This window comes from Penicillium vulpinum (assembly GCF_028829585.1).
Source record: "Penicillium vulpinum strain IBT 29486 chromosome Unknown utg000001l_segment0_segment0, whole genome shotgun sequence".
In the NCBI taxonomy this organism is placed as follows: domain Eukaryota; kingdom Fungi; phylum Ascomycota; class Eurotiomycetes; order Eurotiales; family Aspergillaceae; genus Penicillium; species Penicillium vulpinum.
Window position 1 is genome coordinate 4,485,032 of NW_026643241.1, and position 24,528 is coordinate 4,509,559.

Sequence of the window (24,528 nt, forward strand, 5' to 3'; positions counted from 1 at the left end):
ATATATCGGAGTTCAAGTCATACCATCTGGTATATGTGGATGAGTCGGGATGTGATAAAAGGATTGGTTGCAGACGTACTGGGTGGTGTCCGCTAGGCCAGACGCCATTACAGATCTCTAAATTTCATCGCGACCAGCGATACCAGATCTTGCCTGCGTACGCACAAGACGGCATTGTGCTTTCTCGTGTATTTCAAGGCTCAACTGATTCGGCTGTGTTCGAAGATTTTATCGAGCAGCTCCTTCAGCACTGTGGAAGGTGGCCGGAACCGAAATCCGTGATCATCATGGACAATGCATCCTTCCACCATTCTGACCAAATCAAAAAGATGTGTGCCGATGCTGGAGTAAAGCTGATGTATTTGCCACCTTATTCGCCTGATTTAAATCCCATCGAGGAGTTTTTCTCGGAGCTGAAGGCGTTCATCAGGCGTCACTGGCGAAAGTATGAACAGAGCCCGGAGCAGGGGTTCGATACTTTCCTTGAGGGATGTGTCGAGGCTGTAGGATCTCGGGAACAAAGTGCGATCGGCCATTTCCGGCATGCTGGCGTAGTCGTCGAAGACCAGCCTGGAGCCACAGTATCCAGAGTATAGTACAGTCGTTCTCGAAATCGGCTTGACAGATACACTCTTCGTCACTCTTTCTGGCCCCACCGCCGAGGCCTTAGCGCAGATCAATTATTGAGCGGGCCGCATTAAATTGAGGGATACCTTAAGAGGCCCTTAGTATGGTATTGTATCTTGCTCGTAAGATTACACAATACGTACGAGAATTCAGTGGAATTCCATGGAAGCCGATAGTGGGCTTCGCTTCTGGAAATCATGCGGAGGGGGCCGCCTCGCACCTGGTTCCTGGACGATCTGCCAGGTGACTGGTGCTACGTGGACTGTAAGTACAAATGGATGAGCAAACAGGGCCTGCTCCTGCAGCTACGGCATCATGCGGACTCCAGATACTGAGGGTGTAGTCGTTGCCAGATTAGTCCGTCCAGCGCGTTTCGTCTTATGTCCTACTACTCTCGGATAACTAATACTAACACGGCAGCTTTACAACGTTTATTATCCAGCCGCGCTAAGTCCAGGGCGCTACTGTGTCGAGAATTGGGCAAAATTTCCATGGCTCTAATTTGAGAGATAATACGAGCTATATCATCAAAAATATAAATTCTTGGGCCCAAATTCAGAGTTGACATTAACCTAGATTATATCAGAATGCTGCGTAGGGAAGTCTGTGGTTACAGTACGTAGCGATTTCTTGACTAAGCAGCCTCTGTGGCAAAACCTAGCTAGTCACATGGATTGTCGACTCTATTAGTTATTACTGGAACTTTATAGAATATTCCTCAAAGAGGATAGAGTCGTATAAATTCTCATCTTCTCCCAGACCCTTCTTTTATAAAGAGATTAGAAAATAAAGGAAAGAGCGGAAACAAAAATCATTAACTCCTACATACGAAACTCGACAAACGAAATCCGCCCTGATACGTGTCCTAGGGCAAGTACATTACCGTTAATCTTGAAACAGCTAGGCCGAGACTCGATAGGAAGCCATAGAACCCTTTTGCCATTCAATGTTATCCATTGCTTGTGCTCAATAGAGATATCCAGAGTCGCATGAGGCGGATGAGACGTAGGAATGACACACCTAGATTGAATGTAAAGGGCGCCTAAGTTGGTGTGGAGGTATAAACCGTTATGGGAAAATTGGAGCGTAGTGACCATTTCTTCAACTTCGAGGGTCTGGGTGAGCACGCCCGTCGCCGGGTCCCAGAGCCGCACTGTCTCATCATTAGAGCCGGAAGCCAGTAGGCGGCCGTCGGACGAGAAGGCCACCGATCCAACCGAGCTGGAATGGCCTTCGAGGGTCTGGGTGAGCGCGCCCGTCGCCGGGTCCCAGAGCCGCACTGTCTCATCATAAGAGCCGGACGCCAGCAGGCGGCCGTCGGGCGAGAAGGCTACCGATCGAACCGGTCCGGAATGGCCTTTAAGGGTCTGGGTGAGCGCGCCCGTCGCCGGGTCCCAGAGCCGCACTGTCTTATCATCAGAGCCGGACGCCAGCAGGCGGCCGTCGGGCGAGAAGGCTACCGATCGAACCGGTCTAGAATGGCCTTTAAGGGTCTGGGTGAGCGCGCCCGTCGCCGGGTCCCAGAGCCGCACTGTCTCATCATTAGAGCCGGACGCCAGCAGGCGGCCGTCGGGCGAGAAGGCCACCGATCCAACTGATCTAGAATGGCCTTCGAGGGTCTGGGTAAGCGCGCCCGTCGCCGGGTCCCAGAGCCGCACTGTCTCATCATAAGAGCCGGAAGCCAGTAGGCGGCCGTCGGGCGAGAAGGCCACCGATCGAACCGGGCTGGAATGGCCTTCGAGGGTCTGGGTAAGCGCGCCCGTCGCCGGGTCCCAGAGCCGCACTGTCTCATCATTAGAGCCGGAAGCCAGTAGGCGGCCGTCGGACGAGAAGGCCACCGATCCAACCGAGCTGGAATGGCCTTCGAGGGTCTGGGTAAGCGCGCCCGTCGCCGGGTCCCAGAGCCGCACTGTCTCATTATTAGAGCCGGAAGCCAGTAGGCGGCCGTCGGACGAGAAGGCCACCGATCCAACCGAGCTGGAATGGCCTTCGAGGGTCTGGGTGAGCGCGCCCGTCGCCGGGTCCCAGAGCCGCACTGTCTCATCATAAGAGCCGGACGCCAGCAGGCGGCCGTCGGGCGAGAAGGCCACCGATCGAACCGGTCTAGAATGGCCTTCGAGGGTCTGGGTGAGCGCGTTCCATCCTTCCTCAACTTGTGGTAACTGACATATCCAAGTAGGAAGCGACCGCTTGAACTCTCTACGGATTATCCCCGTTCGGGGTGCAAATATAAGTCCTGCACAATAAACTTGAAGGGGGGCCTGATCAACTATCTGGCGATTTTTCAGAATAAAGCGCTTTGCATCGTGAAGGAAATCCGAAATCAGGGAAGAGTCGTTACCCTAAGGCTGTTAGTGCATACCATGTATGATTATCTTCGGAACTTACCGATATGGACATTTGGAGGCGATCAAGAATACCTAATACTTCTGACGTAAAGCCCAGTAGGCTCATTGCTTCCACCCAGTGCAAAAAGTGCACCTGGAGAAATAAATAAGCATTGTGCATCATGCCAGACAAGTCCGTGCATTGTAACAAATGATACGCCCAGTATTGACAGGCGTATTTCAGTTGGGGAGGTATATAATGCTGAATCGAATCATCGCTAATCTCATTCCTTTGCGTGCCTTCGCTTGGCAGTTTGCAGATGTTTTTCTCCAGGCTGTCCTGCATAATCTGACGGCATCGTTCTGCAAGAAACTGGTTTATATATTTTTCATCGATCCAGAATTTGCTTTTGTCTTGGTGGTGATCCAAAAGAAAATCTCGGAATGACAGATGGAGGAGCCTGACTGGCGTGTCGAAATTGTTTGGTACACTGAGCACCGAGTGGAGCTGGTCTAATCGACATTTGACATCATCTGACTCTATGTCTATTAGGTGGCTAAGGGAGTTGATCGAGAGCGGAGTGGCAAGAATAATGATCACCCCAACTATCTCCTTGAACTCTTCGAGTAATTTCTGTGACTCTGTTTCATTCTGGCCAGTGAGAAGTTGCTTTAGCACGGGAATATATGTGCTGTCCATCTTGGACACATAGGTTGATTGGTCTGTCAATATCGCTTCAAGTCGCTTTTGAGGGTTCCATTTTGCATCACCGATAAAACGACATAGGGTAGCAGCTGCAATGAATAGAGGGACGGCCCTATCAACCAATTCCTTAGTAGCTGCGTCTCCGGGCCAGTCTGGTGGAAACGAGCGCCTCTGTTTCAGGCGCACGAACTGATCCTCAAAATACAAGGATATGTCATGCTCTATCACTGGCTTTTCGATCTCATGTAGGACCAAATCCTGATGGGCATCGATGATCCCTTCGAAGCCCAGCCTGATCGGCAACTCAGGTCTGCTTGTCAATAAAAACCGTAGCTGCACGGAAGTTGACTTTCGAACTTGTGGCAAGAGCCGGAGAATAATCCCTATATCATCTTCTAACTCGCATTCATCTAGAGCATCAATCACGATCACTCTTCTTGTGGTCTCTTCGCGCTGCTCAATTCCAGATAGTGGATCCAGTAGAAGCTTTTCAAATTGTTCTCTTAACACCTTTTCCGAAATATTAGGGTCATCGTCAATTGCCTTTTGAACTCGAGGCAGCATTTGAGGTATACTGATGACCAGTTGCTCAGTCAATGTTGGGAAAAGCTTTTTTGCTGTTCCTCTGTCCTCTTCACCTCTCCGAAAGAAGAAGCTGGCCCCGAGAAGCTCCTGCTCTTGAAGACGGCTTGCAACTGTTTGGGAGATTGTTGATTTTCCTGTCCCTGCCATACCGTTCAACCAGAATATACATTTTCCGTGTGGCGATTTTGCCCACTCGTCGATTTCTCGAAGCAGGTCAATCCGGGTCCCCGGGAGACATTCACTATGTTGATTGTCGTAGGAATCGAATGCTGCTTGTTTTGCAGTCTGTAGTTTGCTAAGGTCTATCTTTTTGTGGATCGAATTGGTAGATCTCCTGAGTCAGTGTTAGAGTTGGCCTTTGATATAAATAATTAAGAGATCGGATTATGGTCCGGAGCCTACGTTTGGTCAACCTGTAAGGACAAAGCAAATGTTGTTTTGTACCACTCAAGCTCCATGATAGCAGAATCTACCTCCGACCGTGCGAGCGGCCATTTCAAGGCTCGAAGGCCCCATTTCCTCATCCGTCTTTGCGTCGTTTCCGGATTGATTTTCTCTTTTAAATTTGTAAGTGCTGAAGAGCATTTGGCAATATTGTCGACCAGGTCTTGCGTAGCAGTAAGTTCATTGCCATCAGATCCACGGATCAGCTCATCGAGAGATTGAAGAACTTGGGCAAGGGCGGCGATCTTCTCTTGGAAGCGCTGAATATCCTGCGTTGCGTTCTTGACGTTATTGAGATATTTTCCACATATTTGCACGATACCTCCGGTTAACTGGATAACTGCGATCACACTTGCTGCACCCGAAAGAGGATCCATGGTTAACAAGCCTTCCACGGTATTAATAATATCAAAAGTCAAAAGTAATACGTCGCAAAGGATGAAGGCAAAAGAGAGCTTATGCCCCTCAAAGAGGGGAAGGCGTCAAAGTGAGGCTAAGAGCAAAACTGTACCCTGATTGGCGCTTGCCCGATCGATTGAGTCACGTGACTACCACAAGGGGTCGTTCATTTCTGCCCAAGTGGAAACCCTTACAACCATTGGCTACGCCAGGCACAACTCAGTTCAAAATGGCATTCAATAGAATATTACGAATAAGGGACACTTGAGAGAGTAGGAAGATCGGTCTAGGGGCCTGTGAGTGTGTATTGGGGACTTGTTCTAGACCAAGACGCCCCGGAATGATTTCCAGAGGCCCACTATCGGCTTCCATTGAATTCCACTGAAGTCTCGTACGCATTGTGTAATCTTACGAACACGATAAAATACCATACTCAGGGCATCTTACGGTATTCCTCAATTTAATGCGGCCCGCTCATTGATTGATCTGCGCTAATGCCTTGGCGGTGGGGCCAGAAAAGAGTGTCGAACAGTGTATCTGTCAAGCCGATTTCGAGAACGACTGTATTGATCTAGTTGGACATAATACTTCGTTTTTGGGATAATAGAGGGGCATTGTGTGAGGCATTCTATGCTTATAATAGCGTGTGAATTATATATATCAAGCTAATAAAAGTGATGGAACTGGATCATGAATCTAAATCTATGCAAAGCTACCACTTACAGGGAGGATCGAAATCAGTTTCACCACTTGCGCACAGAGATTCTTTCTCGAACCCTCCTTCTAAACACGCTAATCTTAATCCTGCTTAGCCTCGTTTCAAGTGCCGATTTGTATTGAAAGCTCGTATTATACGTGTCTCGGCTTTGTAAATTACGTGAAACACGCTTGCACTTGATCCCGCCAAGTCTGCCCCTTGTGGTAACTCTCCACTCTTGCATCGGCTCCGTCCGTCCCTACATTTAGTAAGGACAGTTTCGAGTGATGTAGTCAAAAATCTCGCTTCATGTGTAATAAGGTGATCAGCAACAGAACACCTCTTCGAAGTTCAAACTTAAGGCAGAAATTGGCCCTGAAACTTAGGATATAAGAGTATATAACTGTAAAATGACATTGAACCTGTCCGTTTCCTACACAAGCAATGTTCGAGAAGTTAATAATTAAAGTATGCGAATAATGTAGTTCAAGTCTTTCCCTCTGCCTAGTCGAACACTTTCGAAGCAGATCAATAGCTACAGTATACCATCATGACCGGAAGATTTCCAAGTGAAAGCGGAAAGGCCTTGATGAGTTCGGTCTTTCGAATTTCATCGCCTGTATCCGGAGCTTCTCAGCTCCACCAGCCCTGGTTCAAATTAACCCACGCCGAATTGAATAAAGATATTACCTACGATCAAATCCGATTTACACAAAGTTTCCATAGGTAGACTAAGGATGTTCCCGACGGTGTTTGACAATCATACAGATAAAGGGCAATATCAAGTTCCAACATGTTTGTGGATCCCATCGGGACTGTCGTTCATTTGACATATGTAATCACAGAAGAATTTACAAAGTTTGTTCAGAAGGTCCGGAGTCTTTGAGAGAAAGATTCTCAACCAGGTTTCTCGGAGCCACAAAGCCGGACTACGGTGAAGGCAATGTGATAGCGCCTCTTCTTTGAAGCATATTGACAATGCCGTGATGGCCTCGCTGTGAGGCAGCCTGGAGAGCGTTGCCATACCTGCCGCCCTGCGCGTTGACATCTGCTCCCTTGTTCAAAAGCAGGTTGACAATCTCTTGATAGCCTCCTAGTGAGGCAGCCTGGAGAGCGTTGCCATACTCGCCGCCCTGCGCGTTGACATCTGCTCCCTTGTTCAAAAGCAGGTTGACAATCTCTTGATAGCCACCATCTGAGGCAGCCTGGAGAGCGTTGCCATACCTGCCGCCCTGCGCGTTGACATCTGGTCCCTTGTTCAAAAGCAGGTTGACAATCTCTTGATAGCCTCCCTGTGAGGCAGCCTGGAGAGCGTTGCCATAGGTGCCGCCCTGCGCGTTGACATCTGCTCCCTTGTTCAAAAGCAGGTTGACAATCTCTTGATAGCCACCATCTGAGGCAGCCTGGAGAGCGTTGCCATAGGTGCCGCCCTGCGCGTTGACATCTGCTCCCTTGTTCAAAAGCAGGTTGACAATCTCTTGATAGCCTCCTAGTGAGGCAGCCTGGAGAGCGTTGCCATACTCGCCGCCCTGCGCGTTGACATCTGCTCCCTTGTTCAAAAGCAGGTTGACAATCTCTTGATAGCCACCATCTGAGGCAGCCTGGAGAGCGTTGCCATAGGTGCCGCCCTGCGCGTTGACATCTGCTCCCTTGTTCAAAAGCAGGTTGACAATCTCTTGATAGCCTCCTAGTGAGGCAGCCTGGAGAGCGTTGCCATACTCGCCGCCCTGCGCGTTGACATCTGCTCCCTTGTTCAAAAGCAGGTTGACAATCTCTTGATAGCCACCATCTGAGGCAGCCTGGAGAGCGTTGCCATAGGTGCCGCCCTGCGCGTTGACATCTGCTCCCTTGTTCAAAAGCAGGTTGACAATCTCTTGATAGCCTCCTAGTGAGGCAGCCTGGAGAGCGTTGCCATACTCGCCGCCCTGCGCGTTGACATCTGCTCCCTTGTTCAAAAGCAGGTTGACAATCTCTTGATAGCCACCATCTGAGGCAGCCTGGAGAGCGTTGCCATACTCGCCGCCCTGCGCGTTGAGATCTGCTCCCTTGTTCAAAAGCAGGTTGACAATCTCTTGATGGCCTCCCTGTGAGGCAGCCTGGAGAGCGTTGCCATAGGTGCCGCCCTGCGCGTTGACATCTGCTCCCTTGTTCAAAAGTAGGTTGACAATCTCTTGATGGCCTCCCTGTGAGGCAGCCTGGAGAGCGTTGCCATACCTGCCGCCCTGCGCGTTGACATCTGCTCCCTTGTTCAAAAGCAGGTTGACAATCTCTTGATAGCCTCTTAGTGAGGCAGCCTGGAGAGCGTTGCCATACTCGCCGCCCTGCGCGTTGACATCTGCTCCCTTGTTCAAAAGCAGGTTGACAATCTCTTGATAGCCACCATCTGAGGCAGCCTGGAGAGCGTTGCCATACCTGCCGCCCTGCGCGTTAACATCTGCTCCCTTATTCAAAAGCAGGTTGACAATCTCTTGATAGCCACCATCTGAGGCAGCCTGGAGAGCGTTGCCATACCTGCCGCCCTGCGCGTTGACATCTGCTCCCTTGTTCAAAAGCAGGTTGACAATCTCTTGATGGCCTCCTAGTGAGGCAGCCTGGAGAGCGTTGCCATACCTGCCGCCCTGCGCGTTGAGATCTGCTCCCTTGTTCAAAAGCAGGTTGACAATCTCTTGATAGCCTCTTAGTGAGGCAGCCTGGAGAGCGTTGCCATACTCGCCGCCCTGCGCGTTAACATCTGCTCCCTTGTTCAAAAGCAGGTTGACAATCTCTTGATAGCCACCATCTGAGGCAGCCTGGAGAGCGTTGCCATACTCGCCGCCCTGCGCGTTGACATCTGCTCCCTTGTTCAAAAGCAGGTTGACAATCTCTTGATAGCCTCTTAGTGAGGCAGCCTGGAGAGCGTTGCCATACTCGCCGCCCTGCGCGTTGACATCTGCTCCCTTGTTCAAAAGCAGGTTGACAATCTCTTGATGGCCTCCCTGTGAGGCAGCCTGGAGAGCGTTGCCATACTCGCCGCCCTGCGCGTTGACATCTGCTCCCTTGTTCAAAAGCAGGTTGACAATCTCTTGATAGCCTCCTAGTGAGGCAGCCTGGAGAGCGTTGCCATAGTAGCCGCCCTGCGCGTTGACATCTGCTCCCTTATCAATAAGATCGCGTGCAGGCACTCCAAGTCCATTAAAACAAGCATAGTAGAGCCTAGAGCCGCGCGCAGCTCCAGGGCTATCGTCCCAACTCCTATCAGCCTGATGCAAACGAGCCCATCTTTGAAATGTCTCTTCCGTTTCTAGAAAGCTCACTATTCTTTGGGTAATCTCCTCGTAGGCCAGTGTTAACGTAGCATGGTATGTCCAATGTTCGGCCGCATATCTTGCCATCGGAAAATACCGCGTTATCTCTCTTTCGCTACCGTTGATGTCTGTCAGATATATCAAGCACGTCCTCGTGATGGAAATGCTGGCAGTCGTAATCTGGAATTGGTCATGTCTGAGAAGGTACTCTTCCACAGAAAAATGGGCAAGATGCAACTCTTTATCATTGTTATAGATGACTGTCACTAAGCTGGGACAGTAAGCTAAGATATCAGTCTCGCAAAACAATCGACGCTTTATGTCAAACCCTCGTGACTCGTCTTCAATCTGCGTCGCTATCACTTCTTTAACCTCAGCCAGCGTTAGAGGTCGCTTGGAATGCACTAGGAATTGGAGAAGCCGTATCGCGTCAGTTTTTAACTCCGATGGTATACTTTCAAATATACGCTCGTATGTCTCGTTGAGATCCAGCGGCAAAGATTCAAGAGCCTCCTCCATAGCTGCCTCGTGACGACATCGAGCCAGGCTGTCTAGCTGACAGAACGCCCACCTAAACCTAATCAAGGCGTCAGTAAGCTATCATTATATTGCTCGAAGCAGTGATTACTCACATCCCGTCGGCGCCGTCGCCAACCTTTTTCCGGATCTCTTCCAGAAGGTTCGGGGACAAGGGCTTCTCTGTAAAATCACGCCGTTGAGAAAGTTGTGCTATGACCCACGATCGAATATCGGAGTTGATGGCTTGCTTATCAAGTGCCAGGCTGTTTTGCTTTCCTATTAAGGGGGGAATGTCGCGCAGAAACTCGGATTCAGGTCGACCGGTAAGAAGCAGCTGAACATGGACCAACTCTGGCCTGGACACCATATCCTTAATCCACCCGAGCACAGCGTCCCTTGTTTTCGATTCATCCAATGCGTCCAGAACAATAGAGACCTTCCTCTGAGCTACGAGCATCTTGAAAACAACACTCCAAAGCACCTTTGTCGTAGGTTGGTCGCTGCCATTTCGGTGCGCCTGGAACAAAGCATCGAGATGGTTTGCGGAGTCCACCCCACGGCGGTAAAGCTGGAAAGCAAGCGAGCGCAGCATGCCTTCCAATGTCTGTTTTGCGACGTCGTTAAAGTCAAAGAAGAAGCTAAGGATAAGATCGTCGTTTTGGTTTGCGAGATGATCAAGCACAGTGGTACTAAGAACCGACTTTCCACACCCCGCGAGCCCGTGCAGCCATAACTGTCGACGTGACCCCGAGTGCCACTCTTGGAAGACGGGCGATTCGAGCAGCCACGCGCCAGTCCCCTCATGGCGGAGCGTCCTAGCATGGCTGGCGTTTGAAGATGGATCCGGGGGACAAAGCCAGCGCTTGATCTCACTGGTATGAAGGTCAGATCTGATAGAATCTGCAGTGGCTCTTGTTGCAGCTGTTGTCTGCTGCATGCTATCGATCTGCAGTTGCACTACTCGCACCACTCGCAGTCAGAATATATTTCCAAATTCAAATGTTATTCGTCTCGGTTATTTGCTGGTATTTTGGACACCTGCAAACGATCTATTCAGGTAGGTATGTACTGACCCTTTTCCAAAATAGCCTTTGCTGTATCCTCCGTATCAACAACACTAGGCTGCACACATCCCAAAAGTTCCTTTGCGTACGCAGCGGCCACGGCTGCCGCATATTCTTGCCAGGTTTTCTCTTTTCCCGAGTCCGCGTAGTCACAAATGCCTCGGATAACAATACATGGGAAGTCATTCATGAGCCCAGCTGCCTCCATCTCCACGCATAGTAAGCGCCCGCCGTATTTTTTGTCAAGGAGGTCTCGGGATTGGGCATCCTTAATCACTTTGTTCCCGGATGCGATCAGGCCATAGTGTACCCTGACATCTCTTGGGGCCCTTGCACCCTCTGCCTTCTCTGATACCCGCACATTCTCCTCATTTACCGGATTAATGGCCCATGAACCAAGAAGATATGCGATAATCGCGATGATCGCCTGCCACAACCAAGACAGGAAATAGACTTCCCTCGGAGTCCGGAACCGCTCGGATACCAATAATGGGTCTTGCAAGGCCTCGCACCGCGTATATTTTGGCGCTAGCCGCGGGAATTTCCTTTCCATATCGTCCAGGTACTCATTTATCTTTGATCCGTACATCTCATGGTTACTTTTCAGCTGGTTCGAGGCATTGAGTAGCGCGTTCGGAGGTCGGTTCAGCGAGCCCGTGTGGACAAACCGCCCATCCCGTTCCAGCTTCCCTATATCCCATTGTATCACCCCGTGATAGTCAGCAACAGGTTGACTGACCACCACATCACCCAGACTGACCTTTGACGGAATTCCGCCGCCAATCCCTACCATAAGCCCGAACCTGATTGATTGGAACGTGTTGATCATTGAGGTCGCGACGGTTGCGGCAGAATTGGTTCCCATGTTAGGTAGGCAGGCTATGACGACGTTGTGGCCGCGTATCGAGCCAAGAGTATATGCGTTATGATCATTTCGAGGGGTCGGGAGAGGTTCGTGCTCTTTATCTAGCATGGCTCTGGCTGCTGTTTGTTCTTTTGGAAGGGCGCACACCCATCCGATGGTATAGGCATCGTGTTGGAGTCGCTTTCGGCATGGTGGTGTGTCGGGACTAGCTTTGTTCTGTCCTGACACTGATTGCTCTGGCTGAGATTGGGAATTCTCAGCCATAATGGATGAAGAACAGCTCGACTAACCACGCGATGTGTTAATCAAGCACTTTCTCTTCCAGCAGAAGACACTAAGAAGTAGCTCTTTTCAGAAAGTTCTAATGTGGTTTATTACGAGAATCTCAGTAGGACTCTAACGAACTGAAAGAGGGGGAACTTCCTCAGCCTCGTCATCATGTGACTCTAGCGCGATCAGCTAGGAAGATTAATTGCACCTTTCAGCTTGACCACACCGCTTTCTGAATGGTTTTGTGTCGATTTCACTTCCACGTGGGGGCGGGTAATGACGTTCCCAGGAACGGGTCTACCCGATTCCAAAAGTCAGATCGAATGAGGGCCCTGTTACTGTGACCAGCCAGCGTTTTCCAGATAAAATATCTGACCCTCATCGCTTGAAGAGGTCACTGCTTTCTAGCAATTAAAGTGCACATTTTAAGAAGTGCTGGATCACAGTTGGTGATTAGCATAACCGAGGGATGATGTGCCATTTTGTTTAATCATCTTTTTCTGAGGTCCGCAACTTTGAGATGTGCTGCTAGGCTCCCAGGGACTACGAGATCGTTATGTCACGTGCATATCCTAATACCTAGCATCCCCCAGGCTTTTCACCCAAAATTATTTCACCTGCTCACTGAGCAAAGGGGTGAGCAAAGGTGAGCAGATAGAGTCGCTCCCCACCCCCGTCGCCCTCCTAAAGCTCTCCTCTGTCAACGTCCAGAATTCTCTTCGCAATATGGCGCCAAGACTCCCTCTCTCCAAGCTCGAAATGGTCCAGAACATGATATCAAGCAAATCGCTGACTACCTCGCAAATGGCTAAAGCTGCTGAATGTAGTAAGCGTTCTATAATCAACATCAGCAATAACCTCCGCCGATTCGGAAATGTCAGAGCACCCCCAACTCGAGTCGGTCGACGACGAAGCATCACACCTCCGATGATAGAAGCACTATGTGATCGCCTCCTCGAAAAACCCGGGCTATACGTGGACGAGATGGCAATATTTCTATGGGACGAGTTCCGTGTTCAGGTCACAAATTCGAGCCTCAAGCGGGCTCTCGCATCGGTAAATTGGTCGAAGAAGGTGGCTCGACAGAGAGCAAAGGAACAGAATGCGGATTTACGAGATTCCTATTTGCACTATCTGTCGGACTTTAAGTCGTATCACTTAGTCTATGTGGATGAGTCTGGATGTGATAAACGGATCGGGTTTAGACGGACAGGTTGGTCTCCGTTAGGCACAGCGCCATTGCAGGTAGCCAACTTTCACCGCGACCAACGGTACCAGATCTTGCCTGCGTATTGCCAAGATGGGATCGTACTCTCTCGTGTTTTCCAGGGCTCCACCGACGCTGCATTATTTGAGGACTTCATTAATCAGCTTCTAAGGCATTGTGGAAGATGGCCTGAGCCAAAGTCCGTTCTAGTCATGGACAACGCGTCTTTTCATCGTTCTGATCGTATCGATGCAATGTGCACTGCAGCAGGAGTTAAGCTAGTGTATCTGCCACCGTACTCACCCGACCTGAATCCGATCGAGGAGTTTTTCTCGGAGTTGAAAGCATTCATTAGACGGAACTGGGTACGGTATGAGGAAAACTCAGAACAAGGGTTTCAAACCTTCCTCGACTGGTGTATTGAGGTTGTTGGGTCTCGAAAACAAAGTGCTTTGGGTCATTTTAGACATTCTGGCGTTGATATCCAGGCTCAGAATTCAATGACTAGACCAGCGATATAGGAACGTCACATATATATATATATGTACTATGGACTGCTAATGAAACCCACCTGAGGCTCTACTCATTTTCCGTCTACCGTTATATCCTATTTATATTCTGAAGTAGATATTCGAAACAAGTACTGTAGTTCAATAACAAATATCGCGATTCTCCTAGCCACTATTGTATGCTTCTTTAGAGTACTATCTATATACACTCAATCGGCGAAATATTCCTCATACTTCTGACCCATTTCACCACATCTCTTACGAATTGACGGGCAATACCCACCATGATCCCTTGATCGATAAAGAATGACGGATCTTGGTCCTCGTAGATTAGCTGAAGATCGAAACCATTCGCCAGTGCGATATCGCATACTTGACGAAACTGAGCTTTTAAATGGTCATCAGCGACATTCGCCTCATGCCATGCGCTATACTCTCTGACCGCAACATCTCGAAGTCCAGGAATATTAAAGTCGTCATTGACTTGGGCCTTTGGTGACGAAGGCATTGCTGGGGATGCGGAGGATCCGGGCGTCTCCAGTTGAGAGGAAGGTTGCACCCCATTAAAATGTATATTGATGGGACAACTTCCTGGGATACTGGACAAATCTTTTTTCTTGGATTGTTGGTTCTCCAGCCGCTGCTGCTCTTCCATGAATAGTTCTTCACGAAAGATTTCCGGGACGTCTTCATGAGACTGCAGGGTGTTGCCTTTTTCCACAAAGGCAATTAAACGTTTTAAATGGTGGCTCCTCAGCGCATAGTGCTTTTTCCCGTGTGGGTCTTGCCAGCAATGTGGGCCAAGATGGCATGATGAAGAAGGACAACGCATCAGGTTGTACACAGCTCGCCAAACGGATTCTTGCCCAGATGAATTCTCTTCGGCATCCACTTGAACGTCTAGTTCGTTGAGCATCCGTTTAGTGACCGATGACCTTCCTCTTTTTTCGACCCTGCCTGAGGCAGTTTTAGAGAGACGGTCGTCCTCAACATATTTAAAGGTAATACTTAACCTCAGTTTCTTGCCTCGACGGCACAGTTCGCCCCACCTGAGCAGTTGCTTTTCCACGGCAGTCCAATCGATGTCGAGATGGTCAAATCGTTTCGTCAGGTCGCGTTGGGAGCGATCATTCACCGACACGACGATCGAGGTGTCGTCCGACTTTACCCTTCCTTTACCGGGGGTCTTTCCATCTAACAACTTTTCCAACTTACCCTTCAGGGTCGTCGGCCAGTAGGCACTCGGAGTCAGGGCTACGTCCTCTTCAGTGTCCCGCGAGAGCACTTTCTTATTCACGGTGACTTTCCACTCTATCGTATATTGGATGCAGTTTGCCGGCAGTTCGTTACTTGACATTCCCTCATACCATTCGGATAGCTCAAGTAGTCGAGGAGGTTGTGATTGCTGTTGTGACAGGACTTCCGGATCGTTTTCGAAGTGATAGTCGAGGGAAGGGCTGCGCCCATAACTTGACGCAGGCGTGCGACCGTAGAATCCTGGAGTGGGGGCATATTGCGAATCTTGATCCCCAAGTTCGAGGTCATGCGGCTGAGAATCATGGTCATTAGGACACGAATTAGCAGTCATCTTGCTCGTTTCAAGGCTCTAGCAGATCCAACATCAGCATGATCACGACCAGTCAGTTCAGGAGATGCTAGTCCCCAATCAGAAGGCCAAGCCTGTTACAAGAAGCAAAAAATATTACCCACTAGTACTGTCTCTATACAACTCGTTCGTTCACAGTGGTCACTCTAGAGGGCAAGTGGTTGGCAGAATGGGGATTCTAACTCCTGCCACGTCTCCAAATGAGCTGCAGGCATTCGTTTGTTTGGCTTGTTTGCTAGATCAACGTTCTAGAATCCCTGGAGACCATACGAGTCAAATACAGAAGCTATTTTAAGCTGTTATTTACGATTGTATCGGAATACTGCCAAGAAAGGGGTTCAGGGGAAGAGTAACCGTAATAGGTATAGTGTGTTTCGACAGAGGGTTCGAGAAAGAATTTCTGTGAAGAAGTGGTGAAACTGATTTCGATCCATCCTGTATTCCAATGGGGGGTCTTCCTATTGATTTCTTATCTCTCCCACCCACTTAATGATATCACCGACAAAGCGGCGTGCAATACCTACCGCAATTCCTTCTTGAACAAAAAATTCCGGATTTTGATCCTCGTGAATCTGCTCAAGGTCCAGACCGTTGGCGAGCGTGACATCACAAGCCAACTGGAATTGAGCCCTCAAATTTGCATCGATGACATTTGTTTCTTGCCAGGCGCTGTATTCCTTCACAGCCACATCCCGTGGGCCATCAATTGTGAGAAGAATAAATCTATGCTGTTTCTGATGGGAAGACATTTCGGATTGTGGGATACAATCAACTGCTGCTGGTTGTATAGAAGATTGTCCTCCCATGAAATTGATGTTGATAGGTGGGCAGTTTCCGGGAGTGAGCGATTTGTTGTTCTTGGACTGTGAATGCTCTATCTTCTGCTGTTCTTCCATATATAACTCTTCCCGAACAGCATCGGGAACATCATCTTGGCACTCTAAAACACCCCCAGCATCAACATACGCAATCAGGCGTTTCAAATGATGCGTTCTCAATTGGTAGTGTTTCTTTCCATGAGGATCCTGCCAGCAATGCGGCCCAAGATGGCAGGATGGTAAAGGACAACGCATTAAGCTATAGACAGCCCGCCAGATGGACTGCTCTCCAGATACATGCTCTTCAGCATCAAGTTGTGCATCACGCTCGCTAAGCATTCTCTTCGTCACTGAAGACTTCCCTCGTTTTTCACCCCTACCTGCTGCACCCCTGGAAAGATTATCGTCCTCTGTATAGTTGAAAGTAATAATTACCCTCAGTTCCTTGCCTCGAGTGTGAAGTTTACCCCAAGTAATTAGTTGCTCCTCCACTGCAGTCCAATCAATATCAAGGGATTGAAACCAGAATTTTTCGTTCTTGTGTTTGCGATCGTTGACCGACATGACTACAAGCGTGCCATCCGATCTCACCCTTCGGCTACGTGGGATCCGCTCTTGAAGCACGTTCTCCAACTTAGGCCTCAGGACCGAAGGCCAATAGGCACTTGGTGTCAGGGTCACATTCTTTATCGTGTCCTCCCACCGGAACCGGTTGTTCACCTTCACTTTCCACTCGATTGTATACCGAATAAAGGTCGGTGGAAACTCGTCATCTGATCTACTTGCTTCCCACTCACCGACTTGAAGAAGTCTTGGTGTTTCTTGCGGGGCGCAGATCGAGGCTACGGGACTGCCCTGGGGATAGCGATCCGGGGTAGGGCTGAACTCAAAATGCGAGTGTAGTGTCTCGTTATAGTATCCTGGAGTGGGGGCGTATTGTGAATCCTGGTCCGAGAGATCGGGGGCATAGGGCTGAGCGCTATCACGGTCACAGAATGAGCCATTAATCATGGTGAACGGTTCCTGTTCAATTCAACGTTAGCACGGTTTGGCTTCCAGGTTCAACAGGCGGTGGGTTCGATGATTGAGGGCTGCAAGTTGATGGAGAGTCGATGATAAACGCATTGTAATGAAGACCCCACCAGTTCCTTTCTTTTTCAATCTGCGTATTTTCGTTCGCTATCCGCTTGGATCTACCGTGGGGGTTTGGATGAATGTTGGAATGCAAGCTAGAGAGGTGGCCAGACAACCGACTGCATTGTTTGACTTGTTTGCAATCAGTTGGTTCTAGAAAACAAAATCGTCCGTACAGCACGTTACGGAATCTATTTTTATTCGTTTATTTACGCCTGTATAAGAATACCGCCGCATAGTGGGTCAGGAGTAGTCTAGCCTAAACCGGTATAGTGCAATGCAAGACAAGGTTTCGAAAAGTTTTAAAGAGAGTAAACAAGTGAAGCTGATTTCGAGCGGCCCTGTAGGCACACAGAATCAAGGGATTCATTCGAGGGCTAGCAAATACTTGCTTGAAGTATTGCGGCGGTGCAAAGCTTTGCAGTAACTTTGACCCTTAGTGGCTAGAACCAGAGCTTTGTGAGCGAGACTCTTGGTTTGAACGGGATTGATTTTGATTTCCCCCAGCTGCACCGATACCTTCCGATCCACTCAGCCTAATATTGTCGATGATCCGTTGACAATACCTGAACACGTCGTCCGTTGTCAACTTGCTTCCTGGATCCTTTTCTTCTTCGAGGCCATCATTTTTGATATCAATAAACCTCTTTAGCTCCGGAACCTCAGTCAATTCGATGGTAATGATCATCATCATATGTTAGGGAACCATATATCCTTCAGATCATATGCTGCCATGTATCGGTCCTTGACAGCATTGATAAACTCTTCAATTGTATTGAAATCTGTACGTCGGGTACGGAAGAATTTTATTTTGGCAACAGTGATAGCAGCATGTCCTTCACCTTTGAAGTACCGCTTACACTCCCTCATGAATGTATCCGCCCATCTGATATCCCCGCTTCGCATTCTGATTTGACGACTGAGTGCGGGATCAAGGCTATAAGGATGCCTACCGAAGAAGATGCAGTTATTACCGTGATGTATGGGCTAAGTGTAATTCCTGATACCCTTACCATGGAAGAAGCCCAGGTAGAAATGGGGATACAGATGCGGATGCCAGCATCGATAGCGAGAATAGCTCTCCACGATGATATCGAAAATGCTGAGTAGATCCAGGAAAATGCAGATGCAGATGTAGGAGATGCAGAAGTTGAAAAGTAGGTTGAAAAGCAGAGGGAGAAAACACTAATGCAGGCAAATTCAACGCAGGCAAATTGAAAATCAGGTCCTGATTTTCAAAAATCATCTGATATACTACCAGGCATGCCTTTAACACCTGAATCATTTATACCTGGAAGCTTCCCCTCCTCACCACCGAGAAGATCTCTATCAAATTTTATCCACTCCACACCTACCCCATCGAATACCCCATCGAATACTGCATCAAATACTGCATCAAATACTGCATCAAATACTGCATCAAATACTGCATCAAATACTGCATCAAATACTGCATCAAATACTGCATCAAATACTGCATCAAATACTGCAGTAAATGCATCGAATCCATCGAGATCCAACCTCTGAGATACGCTACGATCGGATGGATCTTGGGCGGGGGGAGGAAATACACTGCAGGAGCATGAAAATCAGGACTTCGAAGATGAAGATTTTGATGAAGAAGAAGTTGAGCGTCAAATGATAAGAGAAATGTCATACTCTCAGTCCCCTAGACTAATTATATATGCCTTTCTTGATGATGCATTCGCAAGCCCGCATATCAAATGCCCTCGAGATATTTGGCGGTTCACAAAAGTTCCAGATTATCGCCACAGCACTCCTATTCATTTGAAGGATAGCCTAAAGGAGATCCATGTTTTCAGGCGCGCTGTAAGGACAGAATCTGGAGCTTGGACCACGGACCGTAAGGTCGACTTTTCATGTTCGCAGGCACAGGAGTACGAAAAGAAGGCTAGCGCAAAGGCTGGATTCGCAGATGAGGGATCACTCTATAAATACCGCAAAGGGGCAGCTGAAAACTTGAGTATGGCCATAAGAATCTAGAGATCGAGAAGTTGAATGCTAATAAAGTTTAGGGAATCTCGATGAACACTCACGTAATATAATAATGGGTCATCAAAAAAGTGCAACGTTTTCAAATTATATATCTGTGTTTAATGACACTCAATCCATTTTCATGCAAACTCCGACTAGGGATTCTTTGTTGAATCTCGTATGCCATGGAAATTTAACACGAGGTAAGTCTTGAGAGCAGCGCCTTTTTAATAGAGAGCCAATGAGCAAGGTCAATATGGCATTGCCCGTTTCTTGCGCGCTGGGTTGTTCTGGATGGTAGAAACCTGCCTTTCCTTGCACAGTTCATCTACATAAGCTTATATGTTCTCCAGTGTTTCCCCTAATTATTGGATCTTGTTTTTGAGAGCTGTGTTTTCGCTCATTAATGTCACGTTTTCAGTTAATACGTCGGCAAAGCTATCCTATGTAATGTCATTGATAAAGCGTTCGATTTTTCTATTAGTCTGGTTAGCATATTGATTTGCTCACTTGGAAAGCAGGCTTCGAGCCCAGGAAGGTACTGCAGCAGGGATCTGCCAGATTACTAAGAAGGCTGTGGAACTCACTTGATTCGCTTGTTAAGGCTGCCAATCTCAAAGTCAGCACAACAAGACCAGCCACTGTAATGTAAGGTAGGAGCTCACTCTTAGCTTTGCTGGGTTGACCGCGAAGATTGCTGTGCTGGTGTGAACTTCAATTCAGCCACTATTCATCCTGTGCGTGGGCCTTGACCACAAACGATGTTACCTTTCTTATCCTTGGTATAGGTTGCTAGATCGGGGGTTTCTTTGAGGTAAGACGATGTTATTCTTGTTGGTTGTTGCTCTTCCTCTGGAGGCATCAAGCCTGCGAATTTTGCTTCGTAACCACCTGGTTGATAACTGGATCATAGAATTTGCGTGTACGACATTGAAAGAACGTGACAGATTTGAAGGAACGTTCAGGTAAGTTCAGAATAGGGAGGACGAGGAGAAGGTCGGGGAAAGAGAGGAACGTAGGTGGAAGAATGCGCCATTTCATTCGCACCTGCGTAGCGCTTTCCGCTTCCTCTTTGGACTGCTTACCTTCCCAATTGGGTAGTTTTCTACCTGTTTCTATTGCTGGGGTATACTTGGTGGTAGAATTAGGTCCAATTGTGCTGGAACAGGCTTAATAAACCAGAATAGAGTGATTTTATCCAATAAAATCGACTGATTTGATCTGATTTGATCAGATAATCGATGCTTGCAAGGAACCTTGGGCGGTAGGCCTATTGAGGTATTTTCCTAAAGAAGGTATTAATTATTACCAGATCATGTTTGATCTTCAGTTGTTTTATTCAGTGAGGAGGTACGCGGACAGCGGCGGCTCTGCCAATATAAACCATAGAGCCGCTTGTACCCTATACGCGGCCGTTGCTGATACTTAAGGTAACATCATTATCGTCGTAACACAATGCCGTGACTAGCAAATATATCTAGGTTCAGGTATTTGGGGTAATATAGGTATCACCATACGTTTTCTTCGGCGACCAATATAGATCGGTCTCAAACAGGCCGACCGATAAAAAGCCAGACCCTCAGTGTCAAATAGAGCCATCTCCATTGAGTTGTATACAGAAGGGGTAAACATTGAGAATCATAAACTCGCAACATTCCGTGACGCTCTCGAGGCAGCTGCCATACGATGTACAAATTTCCAGCAATACGAAACATGTTGCGAGGGTTCGGACCTCGAAGTGTGTGCTAGTCGGGTCGTATATCCTATCGAATCATTAGCCCACCTGGACAACCGCTAAGGCTACCGCTATATCTTACCTGGTAGTTTCTCGTTTGCTCTATCCGAGTCATTTGTCAAGCGACGGTATTCCGAAACGGCCAGCTGCTCCAGCGCATGAATCAAATAGCGAGTTTTTGTGCGGGAGCCTTTAGGTGTGAAGATTGGAAGAGATGGTAAGCAAGATCTCCGAGCTTCTTCGCGTCGGACTCGTAACGGAGCTTCTCCCGAGCTAGAGGTCTCGGACAGAGTTTCTTGTATCGAGTGATATTCCCGTAACAGGTAATTTTGTTTGCATCTCAATGCCTCGCCTGTTCGTTTCACGCCGAACTGCCTAAGGTATACCCTGGATCTTTCCTTCCAAGATATCCCTCGGTGACGATGCAACCAGGAAAGGAGGTTCCTTTTTTCCCATAAAGACCAGGCGATCTTGTCGGTTTTAGATATTTTCGATCTAGACATCTAGACAACAGATTATTCACTGAACGAGGATAGCAGTACAAGGCGAGTTAGTGTAAAGCTCGGATAAAGTAAAAATTGTGAAAGGAAGTCGGTCGAACTTAGGGATGGTCACAGGTTTATTTAGGATAGGAAAGTTCTGAGGCGGCCTTGATTAATTGCGGTCTTCCGTTATAACTACGAGTGCGGGCTTACCCGACAAGACCCTAGTCGAATAGTTCTCCACCAGATATATCCTGACCTGGTCGGTCTTTGGCTTCTGGGTAGATAGATTCCGAGGGATAACAGTGACTGCGAATAAGGAAAGTGCTGTATAATGCTGTTACTAGGTTATTCATAGGCTGTTCAAGTTGGCGGAAGAGGCCTTCGGTTTTGTGAGGTAAAAGTGGTCGTCTGTCAGTACACTACACCGGTTGAGAAACGGTCTATATCCGAGGTTATTTATCGCCTTCGGGATAATTATTACGCCCAGTCATATTTTCGTTGTAATTCGGTCATGGGTATAAGCCTCTTCCGGACAGGCTACGGCCTTTCGCGACGATCTGCGTGTAAAAGTGAAGTCGTCCGGGATAAAAACATAAAAATATAAAAATTAATTTTATTATCACTATAAACGATAATTTTACTAATAACAAATAATAAATCAACGTAAAAAATAGTGGTATGATCTCTAGCTAAACAGACGCAAAACAAAATAAAATATGAAAATAAATAATAATATAAATAATAATATAAATAATAATATAAATAATATATTAAAGTGATAAAACTTGACACCTGGGGAATGCATAGGCTATATTCAACGGCCATATCACCTGCTAAGATTACCTTTCTCTTTTTCTTTTCTTTTTTTTTTTTTTTTTTTCCCCCTAAAGAGGTACACTCAGAAACTTGACAGGGAGAGGGGCCCTTGTTAGTGGAAATGGATGAAATTACTCAAACCTTATTGATTTGAGAATATCGGGAGATACTGAGCTCAGGAAATTATTGCTAGACTTGTTTGGGTACGGTCACTTTTCACTTCGAATCTTTAAAGGATCAAATTCTCCCGTTTCTTACTATTCCCCATTCCTCATTTCACAGTCTCTCCCCTAAGCCCCCTGCTTGACTTCAAGACAGTTGCAATGGGTGACCGGAGAAATTCGCAGCGGTATGTAGACCGAATGTCTCAATTGCTTTCATCAGGTTTACCTGAACCAAACAATATTGGGAGCCCCCGTACGTCAATCGCCGGCTCTGTAGACGACGATTGCCATTCCCAACAGACTAAAGAATCCGATGACGATAGCAAGGCTACCTCTATGGATAGATACAGTGATAAAAAGGGAACTCAGGGACAACAGGCCAAGGAACAGACCAAGGAACGGGCTTTGGGTGGAGCTAGATCCGCAAAGTCAATGGTGAAAATGATCGAATGTGTGGCAGAGTGAGTCTGGAACTTTTGCCTTCTCAGATATCGTATACTAACGGCTTGATTATAGATTGGATGAACGGGTGCAGTAGGTTTCCCTCGGAGATAGGACCAGAATCCCAACACTGACACGCTTTAGATCTAATGCAGAGTCGCTCAAGGACCAGGACCTGTGGAATCAGGGAATGCAGCGAAAGTATTTGGATATGATTGGTGCTATGGACAGGTTGAGTAAAGAAGTGGCCGCGTTAAGGAAACAAGTGGAGGTTTTGTCAAGTGGAGATACAGTCAAAAGTCGAGAGACTGTGGGTTCGAAGCGTCAAAGGCAGTGAGGGAATACCACTATCTTCCATAGAGACCTGAAACGAATTATTAAGAACTTTGTTTGCACGCGAGATAATCCTTTGCCCTTCTCCTGCGGGTACAGAGGGTTGTATATCGCTTTCGGTCAAGTTCGGCGCGAGAACCGCAATTTGTGACGTACTATGATATCGATTTATTATCGTGGGGGTGAGTTCGGTACTGTTATGTTATTGATTGAGGATAATTATAATGCTCATTTTAGACATTGATGGAGTGGTCTAGACGGTAGGAAAGGTCTACGATTTGTCCGGGGAAAAGCTCTGTCGTGCCCGGATTGACTTTTCTTAGCGTATCCACCGTTCCCTACAGATCCACGCACGAGGGGTAGTTTTATCATCTTTATCAATCAAGCCAATTATATCCCTAAGCCACAATATCGCGGTGGTCTACGGCGAATCAGAGCACGTCTATCATTGGACTTTTTTTACTCGGAAACTAATACCACTTACTCCCCTTTTTATACCGCAATCCTCCGCCAAATTTTGTCTCGTGTTTTCATAAGATTGATCTGCGCTTCCGTTAACTCCAATACGCTTGCGCTGCGATGAGCATTTGGCCGTTATAGAGTCGTCATAATTAAATCAACTCGAAGGCGGACCGTATGACAATATTTACCTAAGTCCAAAAGGGCCTAGCTCTTCTTATAAGAAAAGCATACGATTACAAAATAGTCTCGGCTATTGATTCTCCCTAACCGTTTGTTATTCCCCGATCAGCTTTCGCCAGGGGATCTCTATCCTATACAGAGAAAATCCTATAGGTACCCCTAGCCAGAGCTATACGTGCCGAGATTTCTGCGCTAGGCAGGGGTTAAATTCTAAATCTATTAGCGCAATCAACAGTATAACCCCTATTCCTCTTGTTCACAGCCCTTAAAGGCTGGAAGGCGTGATAGATAAAGTCAGTGTATCAGTGGTAGATCTAGGAGATCATATCGCATAGACTGTGCGCTATGTATGCTATAGGACGTTAGAAGCTTACGTTCCGTGCCGACAGGGGCCGGGCTGCGGCCCGGTTCTGATCGCTTTATTTTTTGGTGCAATAAGGCACTAGTCCGTATATAGTTAGAAAGAAGCGGTTTAAAAAAAGAAAAAAGATAATAAATAGAATCGGAATTAAACCAGGAATTATTGACGGAGATATACACAACATACTAATATAAGTCAACCCAATCTTGCAGGTGTCCTTTAATCCCCTAGTTTCATTCTAATCTCACCTCTTATGTGGAGGATAATCCACGAACAGCACCTAAGGAACTGAAGGCTACTTGGCTTGATAAAAACAGCGCTGTTCAATCCAGTCTGAAGCAAGGTCGTATACCGATGTCCCGACTTATACACAATTGGAAAGGATACGTCTAGACTGTAAGAGGCGTTGCGATTTACCCGGGGAAAGCTCAATTTGCTCCACTATCCGCAGATCGAGCCCGGGTTTCCGGAGGGCACCCTTTCCCCTGAATTTAG

The 24,528-nt window shown here is 47.7% G+C and overlaps 4 protein-coding genes across 4 annotated transcripts; 1 reads left to right on the top strand and 3 right to left on the bottom strand.

Annotated features, from left to right (window-relative positions):
• Positions 1-1,448: 1,448 nt before the first annotated feature.
• N7479_001624 (uncharacterized protein) lies at positions 1,449-5,066 on the bottom strand (the record flags this gene model as incomplete). The annotated part of the gene is made up of 3 exons (XM_057249321.1): positions 1,449-2,969; positions 3,016-4,579; positions 4,648-5,066. The coding sequence occupies 3 exons, from the start codon at positions 5,064-5,066 to the stop codon at positions 1,449-1,451; spliced, it is 3,504 nt and encodes a 1,167-aa protein (XP_057113753.1).
• Positions 5,067-6,714: 1,648 nt separating this feature from the next.
• On the bottom strand, positions 6,715-11,781 carry N7479_001625 (NACHT nucleoside triphosphatase; the record flags this gene model as incomplete). The annotated part of the gene is made up of 3 exons (XM_057249322.1): positions 6,715-9,646; positions 9,702-10,545; positions 10,662-11,781. 3 exons carry the CDS (start codon positions 11,779-11,781, stop codon positions 6,715-6,717), a joined length of 4,896 nt encoding a protein of 1,631 aa, XP_057113754.1.
• A 5,970-nt stretch (positions 11,782-17,751) lies between these two features.
• N7479_001626 (uncharacterized protein) lies at positions 17,752-17,967 on the bottom strand (the record flags this gene model as incomplete). Its single annotated transcript, XM_057249323.1, has 1 exon — positions 17,752-17,967. One exon carries the CDS (start codon positions 17,965-17,967, stop codon positions 17,752-17,754), a length of 216 nt encoding a protein of 71 aa, XP_057113755.1.
• A 4,448-nt stretch (positions 17,968-22,415) lies between these two features.
• On the top strand, positions 22,416-23,034 carry N7479_001627 (uncharacterized protein; the record flags this gene model as incomplete). The annotated part of the gene is made up of 3 exons (XM_057249324.1): positions 22,416-22,717; positions 22,773-22,790; positions 22,842-23,034. 3 exons carry the CDS (start codon positions 22,416-22,418, stop codon positions 23,032-23,034), a joined length of 513 nt encoding a protein of 170 aa, XP_057113756.1.
• Between the last annotated feature and the right edge of the window lie 1,494 nt (positions 23,035-24,528).